Raw genomic sequence first — 19,561 nt, forward strand, 5'->3', positions numbered from 1 at the left:
CAGCTCAATAGAGCTCTGACTCTTTGTCAGCCTGGCTACAGTGCTGAAAAGAAACCTGGGGTTGTTCTTATTTTCTTCAATTAGTGATGAGTAGAAAGATGTCCTAGCTTTACGGAGGGCTTTTTTATAGCAACAGACTCTTTTTCCAGGCTAAGTGAAGATCTTCTAAATTAGTGAGACGCCATTTCCTCTCCAACTTACGGGTTATCTGCTTTAAGCTACGAGTTTGAGAGTTATACCATGGAGTCAGACACTTCTGATTTAAAGCTCTCTTTTTCAGAGGAGCTACAGCATCCAAAGTTGTCTTCAATGAGGATGTAAAACTATTGACGAGATACTCTATCTCCCTTACAGAGTTTAGGTAGCTACTCTGCACTGTGTTGTTATATGGCATTAGAGACATAAAGAAGGAATCATATCCTTAAACCTAGTTACAGCGCTTTCTGAAAGACTTCTAGTGTAATGAAACTTATTCCCTACTGCTGGGTAGTCCATCAGAGTAAATGTAAATGTTATTAAAAAATGATCAGACAGAAGGGAGTTTTCAGGGAATACTGTTAAGTCTTCTATTTCCATACCATAAGTCAGAACAAGATCTAAAATATGATTAAAGTGGTGGGTGGACTCATTTACTTTTTGAGCAAAGCCAATAGAGTCTAATAATAGATTAAATGCAGTGTTGAGGCTGTCATTCTCAGCATCTATGTGGATGTTAAAATCGCCCACTATAATTATCTTATCTGAGCTAAGCACTAAGTCAGACAAAAGGTCTGAAAATTCACAGAGAAACTCACAGTAACGACCAGGTGGACGATAGATAATAACAAATAAAACTGGTTTTGGGACTTCCAATTTGGATGGACAAGACTAAGAGACAAGCTTTCAAATGAATTAAAGCTCTCTCTGGGTTTTTGATTAATTAATAAGCTGGAATGGAAGATTGCTGCTAATCCTCCACCCCCCCGTGCTACGAGCATTCTGACAGTTAGTGTGACTCGGGGGTGTTGACTCATTTAAACTAACATATTCATCTGCTGTAACCAGGTTTCTGTTAGGCAGAATAAATCAATATGTTGATCAATTATTATATCATTTACCAACAGGGACTTAGAAGAGAGAGACCTAATGTTTAATAGACCACATTTAACTGTTTTAGTCTGTGGTGCAGTTGAAGGTGCTATATTATTTTTTCTTTTTGAATTTTTATGCTTAAATAGATTTTTGCTGGTTATTGGTAGTCTGGGAGCAGGCACCGTCTCTACGGGGATGGGGTAATGAGGGGATGGCAGGGGGAGAGAAGCTGCAGAGAGGTGTGTAAGACTACAACTCTGCTTCCTGGTCCCAACCCTGGATAGTCACGGTTTGGAGGATTTAAGAAAATTAGCCAGATTTCTAGAAATGAGAGCTGCTCCATCCAAAGTGGGATGGATGCCGTCTCTCCTAACAAGACCAGGTTTTCCCCAGAAGCTTTGCCAATTATCTATGAAGCCCACTTCATTTTTTGGACACCACTCAGACAGCCAGCATTCAAGGAGAACATGCGGCTAAACATGCGGCTAATCCACCATGCCACCCTATGGAGTCATCTTATGGAGTCATGAGGTCAAAGGTCAGAGGTGTTTGGTGATGCTGATATCTTTGCAGGAGAATGAAGGTCCAAGTCTTCAGGGTCCTGGTGCTTCTTGTCTGGTTGTCAGACTTGGACTCTAACCAGTGACCTCAGGTGAGGACTGAATGTCTTTGGTCCCAGGTCTCTGTGGAGGATCTTTGGGTCCTGGTGGAATGACTTTGTGTCCAGGGAACGGTTACTTAGTGAGACTCAGATGAGGAGGATCACTGACACTGTGAGGGAACATCAGACACCACATTTAGTCCATGTGGGGAGTTTCTCTGGACAGGATCAAAGACACAGGTGTGGAGGACCACAGAGACTGGAGAAAGTCAAGGACACGCCCACATTTCAACTGACGGTTACTTTGAAGAGGTGTTGATGACCTGGCTGTCTGCCCTGGTTGCCGTCCAGGCCCTGGGGTGGTTCTGCTGTGTGATGTGCAGCTGCAGTGGTCTGAGTAGATATTTTGGAGGTTGTATTTAAAGAGGCTGTGAGGAGCTGAAACGTCCTCAGTTTGTGGAAACTGTCTCTGATGAAGAAGACAGAATAAAAGATGAACACAGCTTCAAAGTGAACGCTTTGACATTTAACCTTCATCACCTACACACACACACACACACACACACACACACATAAAGGACACGCATGCGTGCTGGCGTCCTGCCAGCATGGCGTGTGCTGCAGGGTGAGAGACGGAGAGGGGAGGGGGAGGAGAGCAGCGCTGCAGCAGGTCCAGCCTGCATCACTGCTGCTGCTGCGTCGCACATGGTTAATGATCGGAGCAGCTTTCAAATCCATCCTGAAGTATCTTCACAGGAGCTCAGGTAGGCGAGCGTAACGTGTTCACCACAGGATGAGAGAGCATCAGGTAATTCTGTAGAATCCTTTTTTCCGATTGGCTGCCTAAATGCCTTTGCACTTTAGACGGAGTTTGACTTTAAAATGTGTGCGGATTTAAACGCGACCATATACTTTAATCTGCTGCCAGCAGTGGACACCTGAGGGTTGCTGGTTCTATTCCCTCTGGGTCAGGACCATGAAAGAGCGTGTTAGCGCCACTCTTATTAGCAGTGCTGAGGTATCCTTGAGCAAGGCACTGCTCAGTGGGCTTCAGTGTGCAGTAAACCAGCATCATAAAATATGACAATGACTGTATGTCCACATGGATGTAGCCCACTAGGATTCAGGTGTCAGCAGACCGAGGTTTCAGTGGCCAGCAGACCGAGGTTCAGTGGCCAGCAGACCGAGATTTCAGGGGCCAGCAGACAGAGATTTCAGTGGCAGCAGCAGACCGAGATTTCAGTGGCCAGCAGACCGAGATTTCAGTGGCCAGCAGACCGAAGTTTCAGGGGCCAGCAGACAGAGATTTCAGTGGCCAGCAGACCGAGATTTCAGGGGCCAGCAGACAGAGATTTCAGTGGCCAGCAGACCGAGATTTCAGTGGCCAGCAGACCGAGATTTCAGTGGCCAGCAGACCGAAGTTTCAGGGCCAGCAGACCGAAGTTACAGTGGTCAGCAGACCGAAGTTTCAGGGCCAGCAGACGCGAAGTTTCAGGGGCCAGCAGACCGAAGTTTCAGGGGCCAGCAAACCGAAGTTTCAGGGGCCAGCAGACCGAAGTTTCAGGTGCCAGCAGACCGAAGTTTCAGTGGCCAGCAGACCAAGTTACAGTGGTCAGCAGACCGAAGGTTTCAGTGGCCAGCAGACCGAAGTTCAGGGGCCAGCAAACCGAAGTTTCAGGGGCCAGCAAACCGAAGTTACAGTGGTCAGCAGACCGAAGTTTCAGGGCCAGCAGAAGCCGAAGGTTTCAGGGGCCAGCAAACCGAGATTTCAGTGGCCAGCAGACCGAGTTCAGTGGCCGCAGACCGAGATTTCAGGGACCAACAAACCGAAGTTTCAGGGCCCAGCAAACCAAAGTTACAGTGGTCAGCAGGCAAAGGTTTCAGGGGCCAGCAGACTGAGGTTTCAGGCACCAGCAGACCGAAGTTTCAGGCACCAGCAGACTGAGATTTCAGTGGCTAGCAGACTGAGATTTCAGTGGTCAGCAGACCGAAGTTTCAGGCGACCAACAAATCGAAGTTTCAGGGGCCAGCAAACCAAAGTTACAGTGTCAGCAGACCGAAGTTTCAGGGGCCAGCAGGCCTGAAGGTTTCAGGGGGCACAGACCAAGGTTTCAGGGCACCAGCAGACTGCGATTTCAGTGGTCAGCAGACCGAGATTTCAGGGGTCGCAGATCGAAGTTTTCAGAGTCACCAGACCGAAGTTTCAGGGTCACCAAACCGAAGTTTCAGGGGTCCCCAAATTGAACTTTCATTGGGTCAGCAGACTGAGGTTTCAGTGGTCAACAGACCGAGATTTCAGTGGCCAGCAGACCGAGATTTCAGTGGCCAGCAGACCGAGATTTTCAGCGGCCAGCAGACCCGAAGTTTCAGGGGCCAGCAAACCGAAATTTCAGGAGCAGCAAACCGAGATTCAGTGGTCAGCAGACCGAGATTTCAGGGACCAACAAACCGAAGTTTCAGGGGCCAGCAAACGACGAAGTTACAATGGTCAGCAGACCGAAGTTTCAGGGGCCAGCAGGCCGAAGGTTTCAGGGGCCAGCAAACCGAGATTTCAGTGGCCAGCAGACCGAGATTTCAGGGGACCAACAAACCGAAGTTTCAGGGGCCAGCAACCGAAGTTACATGGTCAGCAGACCGAAGTTTCATGGGCCAGCAGGCCGAAGGTTTCAGGGGCCAGCAAACCGAATTTCAGTGGCCAGCAACCGAGATTTCAGTGGCCAGCAGACCGAGATTTCAGTGGTCAGCAGACTGAAGTTTCAGGGACCAACAAACCGAAGTTTCAGGGGCTAGCAAACCAAAGTTACAGTGGCCAGCAGGCCGAAGATTCAGGGGCCAGCAGGCCGAAGATTCAGGGGCCAGCAGGCCGAAGATTCAGGGGCCAGCAGGCCGAAGGTTTCAGGGGGCAGCAGACCAAGGTTTCAGGCACCAGCAGACTGAGATTTCAGTGGTCAGCAGACCGAGATTTCAGGGGTCAGCAGATCGAAGTTCAGAGGTCACCAGACCGAAGTTTCAGGGGTCACCAAACCGAAGTTTCAGGGGTCACCAAATTGAACTTTCATGGGTCAGCAGACTGAGGTTTCAGTGGTCAACAGACCGAGATTTCAGTGGCCAGCAGACCGAGATTCAGCGGCCAGCAGACCGAGATTTCAGTGGCTAGCAGACCGAAGTTTCAGGGGCCAGCAAACCGAAATTTCAGGAGCCAGCAAACCGAGATTTCAGTGGTCAGCAGACCGAGATTTCAGGGACCAACAAACCGAAGTTTCAGGGGCCAGCAAACCGAAGTTACATGGTCAGCAGACCAAAGTTTCAGGGGCCAGCAGGCCGAAGGTTCAGGGGCCAGCAAACCGAGATTTCAGTGGCCAGCAGACCGAGATTTCAGGGACCAACAAACCGAAGTTTCAGGGGCCAGCAAACCGAAGTTACAATGGTCAGCAGACCGAAGTTTCATGGGCCAGCAGGCCGAAGGTTTCAGGGGCCAGCAAACCGACATTTCAGTGGCCAGCAAACCGAGATTTCAGTGGCCAGCAGACCGAGATTTCAGTGGTCAGCAGACTGAAGTTTCAGGGACCAACAAACCGAAGTTTCAGGGGCTAGCAAACCAAAGTTACAGTGGCCAGCAGACCGAAGTTTCAGGGGCCAGCAGGCCGAAGATTTCAGGGGCCAGCAGGCTGAAGGTTTCAGGTACCAGCAGTCCGAAGTTTCAGGCACCAGCAGACTGAGATTCACTGGTCAGCAGACTGAAGTTTCAGGGGTCAGCAGACTAAGGTTTCAGTGGTCAGCAGACTGAAGTTTCAGAGGTCAGCAGACTGAGGTTACAGTGGTCAGCAGACCGAAGTTCCAGGGGTCAGCAAACCGAAGTTACAGTGGTCAGCAGACTGAGGTTTCAGGGGTCAGCAAACCGAAGTTACAGTGGTCAGGCAGACTGAGGTTTCAGGGGTCAGCAGACTGAGGTTTCAGTGGTCAGCATACTGAAGTTACAGTGGTCAGTAGACTGAGGTTTCAGTGGTCAGCAGACTGAAGTTACAGTGGTCAGGAGACTGAGGTTTCAGGGGTCAGCAGACTGAGGTTTCAGTGGTCAGCAGACTGAGGTTTCAGGGGTCAGCAAACCGAAGTTACAGTGGTCAGCAGACTGAGGTTTCAGGGGTCAGCAGACTGAAGTTTCAGTGGTCAGCAGACTGAAGTTACAGTGGTCAGCAGACTGAGGTTTCAGTGGTCAGCAGACTGAGGTTTCAGTGGTCAGCAGACCGAAGTTTCAGGGGCCGAGCAGACCGAAGTTTCAGTGGCCAGCAGACCAAAGTTACAGTGGTCAGCAGACCGAAGGTTTCAGTGGTCAGCAGACCGAAGTTTCAGGGGCCAGCAAACCGAAGTTCAGGGGCCAGCAGACCGAAGTTTCAGTGGTCAGCAGACCGAAGTTTCAGGGGCCAGCAGGCCGAAGGTTTCAGGGGCCAGCAAACCGAGATTTCAGTGGCCAGCAGACTGAGATTTCAGTGGCTAGCAGACCGAGATTTCAGGGACCAACAAACCGAAGTTTCAGGGCCCAGCAAACCAAAGTTACAGTGGTCAGCAGGCCAAAGGTTTCAGGGGCCAGCAGACTGAGGTTTCAGGCACCAGCAGACCGAAGTTTCAGGCACCAGCAGACTGAGATTTCAGTGGCTAGCAGACTGAGATTTCAGTGGCCAGCAGACCGAGATTTCAGTGGTCAGCAGACCGAAGTTTCAGGGACCAACAAACCGAAGTTTCAGGGGCCAGCAAACCAAAGTTACAGTGGTCAGCAGACCGAAGTTTCAGGGGCCAGCAGGCCGAAGGTTTCAGGGGGCAGCAGACCAAGGTTTCAGGCACCAGCAGACTGAGATTTCAGTGGTCAGCAGACCGAGATTTCAGGGGTCAGCAGATCGAAGTTTCAGAGGTCACCAGACCGAAGTTTCAGGGGTCACCAAACCGAAGTTTCAGGGGTCACCAAACCGAAGTTTCATGGGTCAGCAGACTGAGGTTTCAGTGGTCAACAGACCGAGATTTCAGTGGCCAGCAGACCGAGATTTCAGCGGCCAGCAGACCGAGATTTCAGTGGTTAGCAGACCGAAGTTTCAGGGGTCAGCAAACCGAAATTTCAGGAGCCAGCAAACCGAGATTTCAGTGGTCAGCAGACCGAGATTTCAGTGGCCAGCAGACCGAGATTTCAGGGACCAACAAACCGAAGTTTCAGGGGCCAGCAAACCGAAGTTACAATGGTCAGCAGACCGAAGTTTCAGGGGCCAGCAGGCCGAAGGTTTCAGGGGCCAGCAAACCGAGATTTCAGTGGCCAGCAGACCGAGATTTCAGGGACCAACAAACCGAAGTTTCAGGGGCCAGCAAACCGAAGTTACAATGGTCAGCAGACCGAAGTTTCATGGGCCAGCAGGCCGAAGGTTTCAGGGGCCAGCAAACCGAGATTTCAGGGGCCAGCAAACCGAGATTTCAGTGGCCAGCAGACCGAGATTTCAGTGGTCAGCAGACTGAAGTTTCAGGGACCAACAAACCGAAGTTTCAGGGGCTAGCAAACCAAAGTTACAGTGGCCAGCAGACCGAAGTTTCAGGGGCCAGCAGGCCGAAGATTTCAGGGGCCAGCAGGCTGAAGGTTTCAGGTACCAGCAGGCCGAAGTTTCAGGCACCAGCAGACTGAGATTTCACTGGTCAGCAGACTGATGTTTCAGGGGTCAGCAGACTAAGGTTTCAGTGGTCAGCAGACTGAAGTTTCAGAGGTCAGCAGACTGAGGTTACAGTGGTCAGCAGACCGAAGTTCCAGGGGTCAGCAAACCGAAGTTACAGTGGTCAGCAGACTGAGGTTTCAGGGGTCAGCAGACTGAGGTTTCAGTGGTCAGCATACTGAAGTTACAGTGGTCAGTAGACTGAGGTTTCAGTGGTCAGCAGACTGAAGTTACAGTGGTCAGTAGACTGAGGTTTCAGGGGTCAGCAGACTGAGGTTTCAGTGGTCAGCAGACTGAGGTTTCAGGGGTCAGCAAACCGAAGTTACAGTGGTCAGCAGACTGAGGTTTCAGGGGTCAGCAGACTGAGGTTTCAGTGGTCAGCAGACTGAAGTTACAGTGGTCAGCAGACTGAGGTTTCAGGGGTCAGCAGACTGAGGTTTCAGGGGTCAGCAAACCGAAGTTACAGTGGTCAGTAGACTGAAGTTTCAGGGGTCAGCAAACCGAAGTTACAGTGGTCAGCAGACTGAGGTTTCAGGGGTCAGCAGACTGAAGTTTCAGTGGTCAGCAGACTGAAGTTACAGTGGTCAGCAGACTGAGGTTTCAGGGGTCAGCAGACTGAGGTTTCAGTGGTCAGCAGACTGAGGTTTCAGGGGTCAGCAGACTGAGGTTTCAGTGGTCAGCAGACCGAAGTTTCAGGGGCCAGCAGACCGAAGTTTCAGGGGCCAGCAGACCGAAGTTTCAGGGGCCAGCAGACCAAAGTTACAGTGGTCAGCAGACCGAAGGTTTCAGTGGCCAGCAGACCGAAGTTTCAGGGGCCAGCAAACCGAAGTTTCAGGGGCCAGCAAACCGAAGTTTCAGTGGTCAGCAGACCGAAGTTTCAGGGGCCAGCAGGCCGAAGGTTTCAGGGGCCAGCAAACCGAGATTTCAGTGGCCAGCAGACCGAGATTTCAGTGGCCAGCAGACCGAGATTTCAGGGACCAACAAACCGAAGTTTCAGGGCCCAGCAAACCAAAGTTACAGTGGTCAGCAGGCCAAAGGTTTCAGGGGCCAGCAGACTGAGGTTTCAGGCACCAGCAGACCGAAGTTTCAGGCACCAGCAGACTGAGATTTCAGTGGCTAGCAGACTGAGATTTCAGTGGTCAGCAGACCGAAGTTTCAGGGACCAACAAACCGAAGTTTCAGGGGCCAGCAAACCAAAGTTACAGTGGTCAGCAGACCGAAGTTTCAGGGGCCAGCAGGCCGAAGGTTTCAGGGGGCAGCAGACCAAGGTTTCAGGCACCAGCAGACTGAGATTTCAGTGGTCAGCAGACCGAGATTTCAGGGGTCAGCAGATCGAAGTTTCAGAGGTCACCAGACCGAAGTTTCAGGGGTCACCAAACCGAAGTTTCAGGGGTCACCAAATTGAACTTCATGGGTCAGCAGACTGAGGTTTCAGTGGTCAACAGACCGAGATTTCAGTGGCCAGCAGACCGAGATTTCAGCGGCCAGCAGACCGAGATTTCAGTGGCTAGCAGACCGAAGTTTCAGGGGCCAGCAAACCGAAATTTCAGGAGCCAGCAAACCGAGATTTCAGTGGTCAGCAGACCGAGATTTCAGTGGCCAGCAGACCGAGATTTCAGGGACCAACAAACTGAAGTTTCAGGGGCCAGCAAGCCGAAGTTACAATGGTCAGCAGACCGAAGTTTCAGGGGCCAGCAGGCCGAAGGTTTCAGGGGCCAGCAAACCGAGATTTCAGTGGCCAGCAGACCGAGATTTCAGTGGCCAGCAGACCGAGATTTCAGGGACCAACAAACCGAAGTTTCAGGGGCCAGCAAACCGAAGTTACAATGGTCAGCAGACCGAAGTTTCAGGGGCCAGCAGGCCGAAGGTTTCAGGGGCCAGCAAACCGAGATTTCAGTGGCCAGCAAACCGAGATTTCAGTGGCCAGCAGACCGAGATTTCAGTGGTCAGCAGACCGAAGTTTCAGGGACCAACAAACCGAAGTTTCAGGGGCTAGCAAACCAAAGTTACAGTGGCCAGCAGACCGAAGTTTCAGGGGCCAGCAGACCGAAGTTTCAGGGGCCAGCAAGCCGAAGTTTCAGGGGCCAGCAAACCGAAGTTACAGTGGTCAGCAGACCGAAGTTTCAGGGGCCAGCAGGCCGAAGGTTTCAGGGGCCAGCAAACCGAGATTTCAGTGGCCAGCAGACCGAGATTTCAGTGGCCAGCAGACCGAGATTTCAGGGACCAACAAACCTAAGTTTCAGGGCCCAGCAAACCAAAGTTACAGTGGTCAGCAGGCCAAAGGTTTCAGGGGCCAGCAGACTGAGGTTTCAGGCACCAGCAGACCGAAGTTTCAGGCACCAGCAGACTGAGATTTCAGTGGCTAGCAGACTGAGATTTCAGTGGCCAGCAGACCGAGATTTCAGTGGTCAGCAGACCGAAGTTTCAGGGACCAACAAACCGAAGTTTCAGGGGCCAGCAAACCAAAGTTACAGTGGTCAGCAGACCGAAGTTTCAGGGGCCAGCAGGCCGAAGGTTTCAGGGGGCAGCAGACCAAGGTTTCAGGCACCAGCAGACTGAGATTTCAGTGGTCAGCAGACCGAGATTTCAGGGGTCAGCAGATCGAAGTTTCAGAGGTCACCAGACCGAAGTTTCAGGGGTCACCAAACCGAAGTTTCAGGGGTCACTGGTCTCTGTGGAGGATCTTTGGGTCCTGGTGGAATGACTTTGTGTCCAGGGAACGGTTACTTAGTGAGACTCAGATGAGGAGGATCACTGACACTGTGAGGGAACATCAGACACCACATTTAGTCCATGTGGGGAGTTTCTCTGGACAGGATCAAAGACACAGGTGTGGAGGACCACAGAGACTGGAGAAAGTCAAGGACACGCCCACATTTCAACTGACGGTTACTTTGAAGAGGTGTTGATGACCTGGCTGTCTGCCCGGCTGGTTGCCGTCCAGGCCCTGGGGTGGTTCTGCTGTGTGATGTGCAGCTGCAGTGGTCTGAGTAGATATTTTGGAGGTTGTATTTAAAGAGGCTGTGAGGAGCTGAAACGTCCTCAGTTTGTGGAAACTGTCTCTGATGAAGAAGACAGAATAAAAGATGAACACAGCTTCAAAGTGAACGCTTTGACATTTAACCTTCATCACCTACACACACACACACACACACACACACACACACACACACACACATAAAGGACACGCATGCGTGCTGGCGTCCTGCCAGCATGGCGTGTGCTGCAGGGTGAGAGACGGAGAGGGGAGGGGGAGGAGAGCAGCGCTGCAGCAGGTCCAGCTGCATCACTGCTGCTGCTGCGTCGCCATGGTTCTGATCGGAGCAGCTTTCAAATCCATCCTGAAGTATCTTCACAGGAGCTCAGGTAGGCGAGCGTAACGTGTTCACCACAGGATGAGAGAGCATCATGTAATTCTGTAGAATCCTTTTTTCCGATTGGCTGCCTAAATGCTTTGCACTTTAGACGGAGTTTGACTTTAAAATGTGTGAGGATTTAAACGCGACCATATACTTTAATCTGCTGCAGCAGTGGACACCTGAGGGTTGCTGGTTCTATTCCCTCTGGGTCAGGACCATGAAAGAGCTGTGTTAGCGCCACTCTTATTAGCAGTGCTGAGGTATCCTTGAGCAAGGCACTGCTCAGTGGGCTTCAGTGTGCAGTAACAGTCAGCATCATAAAATATGACAATGACTGTATGTCCACATGGATGTAGCCCACCTAGGCTTCAGGTGTCAGCAGACCGAGGTTTCAGTGGCCAGCAGACCGAGGTTTCAGTGGCCAGCAGACCGAGATTTCAGGGGCCAGCAGACAGAGATTTCAGTGGCCAGCAGACCGAGATTTCAGTGGCCAGCAGACCGAGATTTCAGTGGCCAGCAGACCGAAGTTTCAGGGGCCAGCAGACAGAGATTTCAGTGGCCAGCAGACCGAGATTTCAGGGGCCAGCAGACAGAGATTTCAGTGGCCAGCAGACCGAGATTTCAGTGGCCAGCAGACCGAGATTTCAGTGGCCAGCAGACCGAAGTTTCAGGGGCCAGCAGACCGAAGTTACAGTGGTCAGCAGACCGAAGTTTCAGGGGCCAGCATACCGAAGTTTCAGGGGCCAGCAGACCGAAGTCTCAGGGGCCAGCAAACCGAAGTTTCAGGGGCCAGCAGACCGAAGTTTCAGGGGCCAGCAGACCGAAGTTTCAGTGGCCAGCAGACCAAAGTTACAGTGGTCAGCAGACCGAAGGTTTCAGTGGCCAGCAGACCGAAGTTTCAGGGGCCAGCAAACCGAAGTTTCAGGGGCCAGCAAACCGAAGTTACAGTGGTCAGCAGACCGAAGTTTCAGGGGCCAGCAGGCCGAAGGTTTCAGGGGCCAGCAAACCGAGATTTCAGTGGCCAGCAGACCGAGATTTCAGTGGCCAGCAGACCGAGATTTCAGGGACCAACAAACCGAAGTTTCAGGGCCCAGCAAACCAAAGTTACAGTGGTCAGCAGGCCAAAGGTTTCAGGGGCCAGCAGACTGAGGTTTCAGGCACCAGCAGACCGAAGTTTCAGGCACCAGCAGACTGAGATTTCAGTGGCTAGCAGACCGAGATTTCAGTGGTCAGCAGAGCGAAGTTTCAGGGACCAACAAACCGAAGTTTCAGGGGCCAGCAAACCAAAGTTACAGTGGTCAGCAGACCGAAGTTTCAGGGGCCAGCAGGCCGAAGGTTTCAGGGGGCAGCAGACCAAGGTTTCAGGCACCAGCAGACTGAGATTTCAGTGGTCAGCAGACCGAGATTTCAGGGGTCAGCAGATCGAAGTTTCAGAGGTCACCAGACCGAAGTTTCAGGGGTCACCAAACCGAAGTTTCAGGGGTCACCAAATTGAACTTTCATGGGTCAGCAGACTGAGGTTTCAGTGGTCAACAGACCGAGATTTCAGTGGCCAGCAGACCGAGATTTCAGCGGCCAGCAGACCGAGATTTCAGCGGCCAGCAGACCGAAGTTTCAGGGGCCAGCAAACCGAAATTTCAGGAGCCAGCAAACCGAGATTTCAGTGGTCAGCAGACCGAGATTTCAGGGACCAACAAACCGAAGTTTCAGGGGCCAGCAAACCGAAGTTACAATGGTCAGCAGACCGAAGTTTCAGGGGCCAGCAGGCCGAAGGTTTCAGGGGCCAGCAAACCGAGATTTCAGTGGCCAGCAGACCGAGATTTCAGGGACCAACAAACCGAAGTTTCAGGGGCCAGCAAACCGAAGTTACAATGGTCAGCAGACCGAAGTTTCATGGGCCAGCAGGCCGAAGGTTTCAGGGGCCAGCAAACCGAGATTTCAGTGGCCAGCAAACCGAGATTTCAGTGGCCAGCAGACCGAGATTTCAGTGGTCAGCAGACTGAAGTTTCAGGGACCAACAAACCGAAGTTTCAGGGGCTAGCAAACCAAAGTTACAGTGGCCAGCAGGCCGAAGATTCAGGGGCCAGCAGGCCAAAGATTCAGGGGCCAGCAGGCCGAAGGTTTCAGGGGGCAGCAGACCAAGGTTTCAGGCACCAGCAGACTGAGATTTCAGTGGTCAGCAGACCGAGATTTCAGGGGTCAGCAGATCGAAGTTTCAGAGGTCACCAGACCGAAGTTTCAGGGGTCACCAAACCGAAGTTTCAGGGGTCACCAAATTGAACTTTCATGGGTCAGCAGACTGAGGTTTCAGTGGTCAACAGACCGAGATTTCAGTGGCCAGCAGACCGAGATTTCAGCGGCCAGCAGACCGAGATTTCAGTGGCTAGCAGACCGAAGTTTCAGGGGCCAGCAAACCGAAATTTCAGGAGCCAGCAAACCGAGATTTCAGTGGTCAGCAGACCGAGATTTCAGTGGCCAGCAGACCGAGATTTCAGGGACCAACAAACTGAAGTTTCAGGGGCCAGCAAGCCGAAGTTACAATGGTCAGCAGACCGAAGTTTCAGGGGCCAGCAGGCCGAAGGTTTCAGGGGCCAGCAAACCGAGATTTCAGTGGCCAGCAGACCGAGATTTCAGTGGCCAGCAGACCGAGATTTCAGGGACCAACAAACCGAAGTTTCAGAGGCCAGCAAACCGAAGTTACAATGGTCAGCAGACCGAAGTTTCAGGGGCCAGCAGGCCGAAGGTTTCAGGGGCCAGCAAACCGAGATTTCAGTGGCCAGCAAACCGAGATTTCAGTGGCCAGCAGACCGAGATTTCAGTGGTCAGCAGACCGAAGTTTCAGGGACCAACAAACCGAAGTTTCAGGGGCTAGCAAACCAAAGTTACAGTGGCCAGCAGACCGAAGTTTCAGGGGCCAGCAGACCGAAGTTTCAGGGGCCAGCAAACCGAAGTTTCAGGGGCCAGCAAACCGAAGTTACAGTGGTCAGCAGACCGAAGTTTCAGGGGCCAGCAGGCCGAAGGTTTCAGGGGCCAGCAAACCGAGATTTCAGTGGCCAGCAGACCGAGATTTCAGTGGCCAGCAGACCGAGATTTCAGGGACCAACAAACCGAAGTTTCAGGGCCCAGCAAACCAAAGTTACAGTGGTCAGCAGGCCAAAGGTTTCAGGGGCCAGCAGACTGAGGTTTCAGGCACCAGCAGACCGAAGTTTCAGGCACCAGCAGACTGAGATTTCAGTGGCTAGCAGACTGAGATTTCAGTGGCCAGCAGACCGAGATTTCAGTGGTCAGCAGACCGAAGTTTCAGGGACCAACAAACCGAAGTTTCAGGGGCCAGCAAACCAAAGTTACAGTGGTCAGCAGACCGAAGTTTCAGGGGCCAGCAGGCCGAAGGTTTCAGGGGGCAGCAGACCAAGGTTTCAGGCACCAGCAGACTGAGATTTCAGTGGTCAGCAGACCGAGATTTCAGGGGTCAGCAGATCGAAGTTTCAGAGGTCACCAGACCGAAGTTTCAGGGGTCACCAAACCGAAGTTTCAGGGGTCACCAAATTGAACTTTCATGGGTCAGCAGACTGAGGTTTCAGTGGTCAACAGACCGAGATTTCAGTGGCCAGCAGACCGAGATTTCAGCGGCCAGCAGACCGAGATTTCAGTGGCTAGCAAACCGAAGTTTCAGGGGCCAGCAAACCGAAATTTCAGGAGCCAGCAAACCGAGATTTCAGTGGTCAGCAGACCGAGATTTCAGGGACCAACAAACTGAAGTTTCAGGGGCCAGCAAACCGAAGTTACAATGGTCAGCAGACCGAAGTTTCAGGGGCCAGCAGGCCGAAGGTTTCAGGGGCCAGCAAACCGAGATTTCAGTGGCCAGCAGACCGAGATTTCAGTGGCCAGCAGACCGAGATTTCAGGGACCAACAAACCGAAGTTTCAGGGGCCAGCAAACCGAAGTTACAATGGTCAGCAGACCGAAGTTTCAGGGGCCAGCAGGCCGAAGGTTTCAGGGGCCAGCAAACCGAGATTTCAGTGGCCAGCAAACCGAGATTTCAGTGGCCAGCAGACCAAGATTTCAGTGGTCAGCAGACCGAAGTTTCAGGGACCAACAAACCGAAGTTTCAGGGGCTAGCAAACCAAAGTTACAGTGGCCAGCAGACCGAAGTTTCAGGGGCCAGCAGGCCGAAGATTTCAGGGGCCAGCAGGCTGAAGGTTTCAGGCGCCAGCAGGCCGAAGTTTCAGGCACCAGCAGACTGAGATTTCACTGGTCAGCAGACTGAAGTTTCAGGGGTCAGCAGACTAAGGTTTCAGTGGTCAGCAGACTGAAGTTTCAGAGGTCAGCAGACTGAGGTTACAGTGGTCAGCAGACCGAAGTTTCAGGGGTCAGCAAACCGAAGTTACAGTGGTCAGCAGACTGAGGTTTCAGGGGTCAGCAAACCGAAGTTACAGTGGTCAGCAGACTGAGGTTTCAGGGGTCAGCAGACTGAGGTTTCAGTGGTCAGCATACTGAAGTTACAGTGGTCAGTAGACTGAGGTTTCAGTGGTCAGCAGACTGAAGTTACAGTGGTCAGTAGACCAAAGTTTCAGGGGTCAGCAAACCGAAGTTACAGTGGTCAGCAGACTGAGGTTTCAGGGGTCAGCAGACTGAGGTTTCAGTGGTCAGCAGACTGAAGTTACAGTGGTCAGCAGACTGAGGTTTCAGGGGTCAGCAGACTGAGGTTTCAGTGGTCAGCAGACTGAAGTTACAGTGGTCAGCAGACTGAGGTTTCAGGGGTCAGCAGACTGAGGTTTCAGTGGTCAGCAGACTGAAGTTACAGTGGTCAGCAGACTGAGGTTTCAGGGGTCAGCAGACTGAGGTTTCAGTGGTCAGCAGACTGAAGTTACAGTGGTCAGCAGACTGAGGTTTCAGGGGTCAGCAGACTGAGGTTTCAGTGGTCAGCAGACTGAGGTTTCAGGGGTCAGCAGACTGAAGTTTCAGCGAACAGCAGACCGAGGCCAGTCTGTCAGTCAATCAATCTGTCCATTCAAATCCATCCACATGGTGACACTTTTACTTTGAACAGAAAAATGCAGCTGCTCTTTTGGAGCAACATTAAAATTTAAACTTTCAATCTCGGATCTGTCATTTAAATGCTTTATCTGTCCCTTCAAAATAAAAGCCTGGCTGCTGCTCCTTTGTGTTTTTTTTCTTTTTCTCTCACTGAGGTCACCTTGAGGAGTGTTGAGCACCGCAACACCAAGCCAGATTAAATAGCTGTTCCACACCCTGGTCTCTCTCTTTCTCTCAATTCAATATCAATGGAGTTTTATTGACATGGGAAACGTACCTTTACATTGTCAAAGCAACTGTAACATAGAGCTCACACTCACGCTCACACTCATCTTCAACCGCTTCGTCCAATTAAGGGTCGCGGGGTGCTGGAGCCAATCCCAGCAGTCATAGAGCGCGAGGCGGGTTTACCCAGGACAGGACGCCAGGGTGTAACATAAAGCAAAAACTAAAAATTAATATGTACATACAGTTAACAATATTCTAAACAGGTGTAAACAGGAGATGTGGGATTGAAGTAACAGTAAAAATCGTGCTTTCGGTGTAAAAATATACTATCCTACAAAATGTGTTATACACACAGATAAAGTGACAGAGCAGTTTAATGTCTCTCTGTCTCTCTGTCTCTCTCTCTCTCTCTCTCTCTGTCTCTCTCTGTCTCTCTCTCTCTGTCTCTCTGTCTCTGTCTCTCTGTCTCTCTGTCTCTCTCTCTCTGTCTCTCTGTCTCTCTGTCTCTCTCTCTCTTTCTCTCTCTCAGGTGACAGGGACAGCAAGTGGTCAGTTCACTACAGTACCCAGACGTCCCACCAGAGGCTGCTGTTTCTTCCCAGGAAGACCAGGTCTGGCAGTGCAGAAGACCTGAAAGGTCAGAGGTCAAAGCAAACATTTTTGCATGGGGTGGGGGGTGGGAGGGGGACATGTTGACTATCTGTCTTCTGGCAAAGTCCAGTCACCTGACTTCAGAGTAAAAGTCCTTTGTGTTTGTTCATTGGTCAGATCAGCTGTTTCAGCTGCACAGGTAGAAACAACACGTGGTGGATCTCTCTCCAGGGACTTCGAGGTCTCCGAGGTCTCCGGGGACTCCAGCCAACATTACATGTTTTCATTTGAACAGTATTTCTGCGTTACTCGACCATGAAGCTGTGAGTGGAGAAGTGGCAGAGACACGGCTCCAGTCGCTGTCTGTCCTTTTTGGTGGCTTCCCTCACGTGTCTCCGTTGTGTCCTCTGAGGTTTTGTCCCATTCAGCACACTGTGTCTCACTCTCTTCCTCTTGGTTAATTTAAGACAAACCTTAGAATATACAGGACCTTTTCAAATGAACTTTGCTCCGTTAGAAATCTAAAAGTGTTTCTTTTCAGATTCTTCTGTTATTCTTGTTATTTTTTTAACTAGTTGCTTTTATAAACCATGTTTTAATTAACAGGTAGAACTGTTTAAACTTTTGAAATTCTACTTTAAATTCTGAGTTATTTGTTTTCTGTGTTTTGTTTATCTTGTGTATTATTATTTGTTTATTTTTGTGTTGTTTTTAGGATACAGTGGATTGACCAATCATGACCACTACAGCCGTCAGCCCCTCCCACATGACCCTGCTTGTTCCGATTTCTCTGGCCTCAACCAGTCAGAAGGCAGAACAGGCAGACGGTGGAAGGATCAAAGCAGGAAGTTTGTTAGTACAAACACTAATAGCTCCACCTACTGACCAGCTGACTAATAACTGTTTTAATTATGAGATGAAGCCTCAACATTCTGAAGCAGGCTTCATGATACAGGACCTGCATGTATCACTTTTTTTAGATTAGGCTGGATTTTGGTTCCGGATCATTTGTATCCAGTTGGGGCTGTCTGATCCGTTTTGGTTAGGTTCTGATCCAGATCAGTGCAGTCTGACATGTTTTGGTTCGGTTCCGATCCAGATCAGTACAGTCTGACCTGTTTTGGTTTGGTTCCAATCCAGATCAGCACAGTCTGACATGTTTTGGCTAGGTTCCGATCCAGATCAGTACAGTCTGACTTGTTTTGGCTAGGTTCCGATCCAGATCAGTGCAGTCTGACCTGTTTTGGTTAGGTTCCGATCCAGATCAGTGCAGTCTGACCTGTTTTGGTTAGGTTCCGATCCAGATCAGCACAGTCTGACATGTTTTGGCTAGGTTCCGATCCAGATCAGTACAGTCTGACTTGTTTTGGCTAGGTTCCGATCCAGATCAGTGCAGTCTGACCTGTTTTGGTTAGGTTCCGATCCAGATCAGTGCAGTCTGACGTGTTTTGGTTTGGTTCTGATCTGCACAGTCTGACGTGTTTTGGTTAGGTTCCGATCCAGATCAGTACAGTCTGACCTATTTTGGCTAGGTTCCGATCCAGATCAGTGCAGTCTGACATGTTTTGGTTAGGTTCCGATCCAGATCAGTACAGTCTGACCTATTTTGTTTAGGTTCCGATCCAGATCAGTGCAGTCTGACCTATTTTGGTTAGGTTCCGATCCAGATCAGTGCAGTCTGACCTGTTTTGGTTAGGTTCTGATCCAGATCAGTGCAGACTGACGTTTTGGCTAGGTTCCGATCCAGATCAGTACAGTCTGTCATGTTTTGGCTAGGTTCCGATCCAGATCAGTACAGTCATGTTTTGGTTAGGTTCCGATCCAGATCAGTGCAGTCTGTCATGTTTTGGTTAGGTTCCGATCCAGATCAGTGCAGTCTGTCATGTTTTGGTTAGGTTCCGATCCAGATCAGTACAGTCTGTCATGTATTGGCTAGGTTCCGATCCAGATCAGTACAGTCTGTCATGTTTTGGTTAGGTTCCGATCCAGATCAGTGCAGTCTGTCATGTTTTGGTTAGGTTCCGATCCAGGTCAGTGCAGTCTGTCATGTTTTGGTTAGGGTCCGATCCAGATCAGTGCAGACTGACATGTTTTGGTTAGGTTCCGATCCAGATCAGTGCAGACTGACATGTTTCCTGATCTTCTTGCTTTTCCTCTCTTCTTGTTTCCTTTCCTTTTGTCATTTTATCTCTTTATTTTTCCTTCCTTCCTTCTCTCTTTTCCTGGCCTTTGTTCGTCTTTTCATTACCTTGCTTCCTCATTCTCACGTTTTAAAATATCCTCTTCATCTTTCCTCTGTATTTCTTTCTGTCCTTATTTTGTTTCATTTCCTTGCCTCCTCATCTTCTTTCCTTGTTTTTTGTTTGTTATTTCTTTCATGTCTTAATCCCCTCTGTCCTCATCATCTCACCTCTCATTGTTTCCTCTCTTTCTTTTCTTGTCTCATTTCCTCTCAGCGGTCCAGAGTCTTGGACTTTTTCTCTCAGTCTTGCTTTTCAGATTGTTTTCAGATTTGTTTTTGGAGCAGAAAGGTAAACAACAAGAGAACTAGACAGAACTAGATTAGCCTGGAATAGTTCTTTAGTAATCCATGTAAATTACACCACCCTCACTAAACTCCAGTTAATCCAAGGTTAATCTTTACTGCATTAGAATAAATTTCAGTGGAATTACATGATTCTACCAGGGTTATACTGTGACATGCTGCTGAGGTTAAACCTAACCTGACCCTGATTAGTTAAACTGCACAGCAGCTAAACTGGTTTATTGGGGTTAACACTAACCTGACTCTGTTTAGTTAAACTCTACAGCTGTTAACTTGGAGTTTATTGGGGTAGTTAATTTCTACAGCAGTTAAACTGGAGTTTATTTGGGTTAAACCTAGCCTGACCCCGATTAGTTAACCTCTACCGCAGTGAAACTGGACTTTACACTGGGTTAAACCTAACTTGACCCTGATTAGTTAACCTCTACAGCAGTTAAACTTGAGT

General features: G+C 50.3%; 1 protein-coding gene across 1 annotated transcript in view; it reads left to right on the plus strand.

Moving 5' to 3' along the window:
• LOC117520308 overlaps positions 1-19,561 on the plus strand; it is a 78,433-nt gene that overhangs the window by 24,366 nt on the left and 34,506 nt on the right. Inside the window, exons 2-3 of the mRNA XM_034181665.1 lie at positions 16,489-16,617; positions 17,287-17,423. Coding sequence (XP_034037556.1) covers positions 16,489-16,617; positions 17,287-17,423 — 266 coding nt within the window. The remainder of the gene's footprint in view (positions 1-16,488; positions 16,618-17,286; positions 17,424-19,561) is intronic.

Source organism: Thalassophryne amazonica, chromosome 1 (genome assembly GCF_902500255.1).
Source record: "Thalassophryne amazonica chromosome 1, fThaAma1.1, whole genome shotgun sequence".
Lineage (NCBI taxonomy): Eukaryota > Metazoa > Chordata > Actinopteri > Batrachoidiformes > Batrachoididae > Thalassophryne > Thalassophryne amazonica.